This window comes from Nansenia antarctica, assembly GCF_963989245.1.
Source record: "Nansenia antarctica genome assembly, contig: SUPER_7_unloc_2, whole genome shotgun sequence".
NCBI lineage: Eukaryota > Metazoa > Chordata > Actinopteri > Argentiniformes > Microstomatidae > Nansenia > Nansenia antarctica.
Genome location: NW_027663472.1, coordinates 54,790 through 57,041, shown reverse-complemented (window position 1 = coordinate 57,041; position 2,252 = coordinate 54,790). Strand labels below are relative to the sequence as shown.

The 2,252-nt window shown below is 44.8% G+C and overlaps 1 protein-coding gene across 1 annotated transcript; it reads left to right on the top strand.

Moving 5' to 3' along the window:
- Positions 1 to 402: 402 nt before the first annotated feature.
- LOC308163196 (nanos homolog 3-like) lies at positions 403 to 1,193 on the top strand (the record flags this gene model as incomplete). The annotated part of the gene is made up of 2 exons (XM_080550713.1): positions 403 to 730; positions 937 to 1,193. The coding sequence occupies 2 exons, from the start codon at positions 403 to 405 to the stop codon at positions 1,191 to 1,193; spliced, it is 585 nt and encodes a 194-aa protein (XP_080406839.1).
- Between the last annotated feature and the right edge of the window lie 1,059 nt (positions 1,194 to 2,252).

Genomic DNA, 2,252 nt, shown 5'->3' with positions numbered 1-2,252 from the left:
TTTCGTTCAATGTTCCAAACCTAGAGGGGTTCACTAATTGGGTAGCATCACGCGCCGTGCACGACCTTATCACTGCTGGTGCACGGTACCATCTGATTGGCTGTTGACAATCAAGGGTGCGTTCGTTTCGTAAACACGCTCTGTCTGTTCAGCATTCATGGAATGCCTCTTGTCCAATCAAATTACTTGGTCCCTTTATGAAGTTGACCCCCAGTGTGCGCTCCGGTGCTCTCAGAGCGAATTGACGAACGCAGCCATAAAGGCGTCAGGTGTGGGGGTGCGCTAAGCATTATTAAACCTCTTTGGAAACTGCGAGCAGCGGCACTCCCCACGCGTGTCTGGCAGAGCGTGTTTTCCCCTGGTACGGTCTAATCTAACACCATGGTGTCGATAACTGAGACGATGGACATTCTCCAACTCCAACTGCGACTCCTAGATCTCATGCAACAGGAAAGACAAACGCACACTAAAAAGTCTGAAAATAATGGGTTCCAGCTCTGGGGAGACTACATGCAGCTAACGGGGGCTGTCCGAGGGATCATGCAGGATAGAACGTTGACCTCCGAGCCGCCGACGGTCGGTGGAGACATTGTTACACCATCATCGTCGAGGCCGCGGGATGAGAACCATCTACCACAGCGGCCCGGAGAGGGACCCCGAGGCGGCGGCGCCCAGAGCCATGTCCATGTGCGTAAAGACGACGCCTCTTCTGGTCCGGCCAGGGAGACAGGTAAATAAGAACAATATTCCATTTGTTCATTTGCTTTAATGAAATGACTCTGCGAAATGACAATAATTAAACAAGTCCTGAGCAGGGCGAACGCAGGTGTAAACATTAGAACAGAATATATATATATATATATATATATATATATATATATATATATATATATATATATATAAAACATATGACTGTAGTGCAACATTCCCTAACAGGCAGCAGGCCTGCGCACAGACCCGGGAGACGCGCTGGATCGCCTCGCAAGGTCTGCAGTTTCTGCCGCCACAACGGGGAGGCCGAGGGGGTGTTCACCAACCACTGGCTCAAGGACCAACACGGGAACGTGGTCTGCCCCTTCTTGTGGCAGTACGTCTGTCCACTCTGCGGGGCCACAGGGGCCCAGGCGCACACCAAGCGCTTCTGTCCCCAGGTTGACAGCGCCTACACCTCCGTGTACTCCAAGTCGCCGTAGGGAAGCGGACGACAAGTGTGCAACGATGCACCGCAAATGTTACAAGAGGATCTTTTAGTTCAGTAAAAGAAAAGGGATGTTACAATAGGATTGTATTAAAACATAAGGTTTGTTTCTGCACGGACGAAGTTGAGTGTGACACAGCCATGTGGAGAGCTGGATGTAGAATGTCAACACGGAGTTATAATAAAAGTGTAAGCAAGAGAAGAAGAAAAGGGAAAAAAAGAGAGAAAAAGAAATGGTTTTGAAAGATTTTTATGTTGTTCACTGTTCACTGTTTAGCTCCCTGTTAGTTCAGTAAAAGAAAAGGGATGTTACAAGAGGATCTTTTAGTTCAGTAAAAGAAAAGGGATGTTACAATAGGATTGTATTAAAACATAAGGTTTGTTTCTGCACGGACGAAGTTGAGTGTGACACAGCCATGTGGAGAGCTGGATGTAGAATGTCAACACGGAGTTATAATAAAAGTGTAAGCAACTTGAGAGAATGCTTTAATCGTCATTTCTGTTAGTCAGAGTACAGTATAGGACTAGGCAGAATTTAACACTGTGGACTTACTAGTAGTTTGGAACAGGCCGATTCGTGTGCTTTTATTATTATTATTTTTACTCGTGTGAGTTTCTGGTTTATTTATTATTTTTGTGCGCGTCTTTGTCACTTATTGTTATTTGCAGTGTGGTTTTAATTTCTAGTTTTTTAAATGCATGCCTCTGCACTTTGCTTTCTTAACAGCACATTTTGTTTATTCAGTTTATGAATCTGAGGCCACAGTTTACTAAACTGTGCGCACAGTTTATGAATCTGAGGCCACAGTTTACTAAACTGTGCGCACAGTTTATGAATCTGAGGCCACAGTTTACTAAACTGTGCGCACAGTTTATGAATCTGAGGCCACAGTTTACTCTTTTTTTTTTTTCTTCTCCTAGGTGACCCCAGAGGGGCTCCGTATGTTAGAGATGTACATTTATGCATGACGACAATAATGCCAATAACAATGTGATTTTTTATTATGTGGATAACAGACTTTTCCCAATGACTACCAAACCAAAAACCATAATG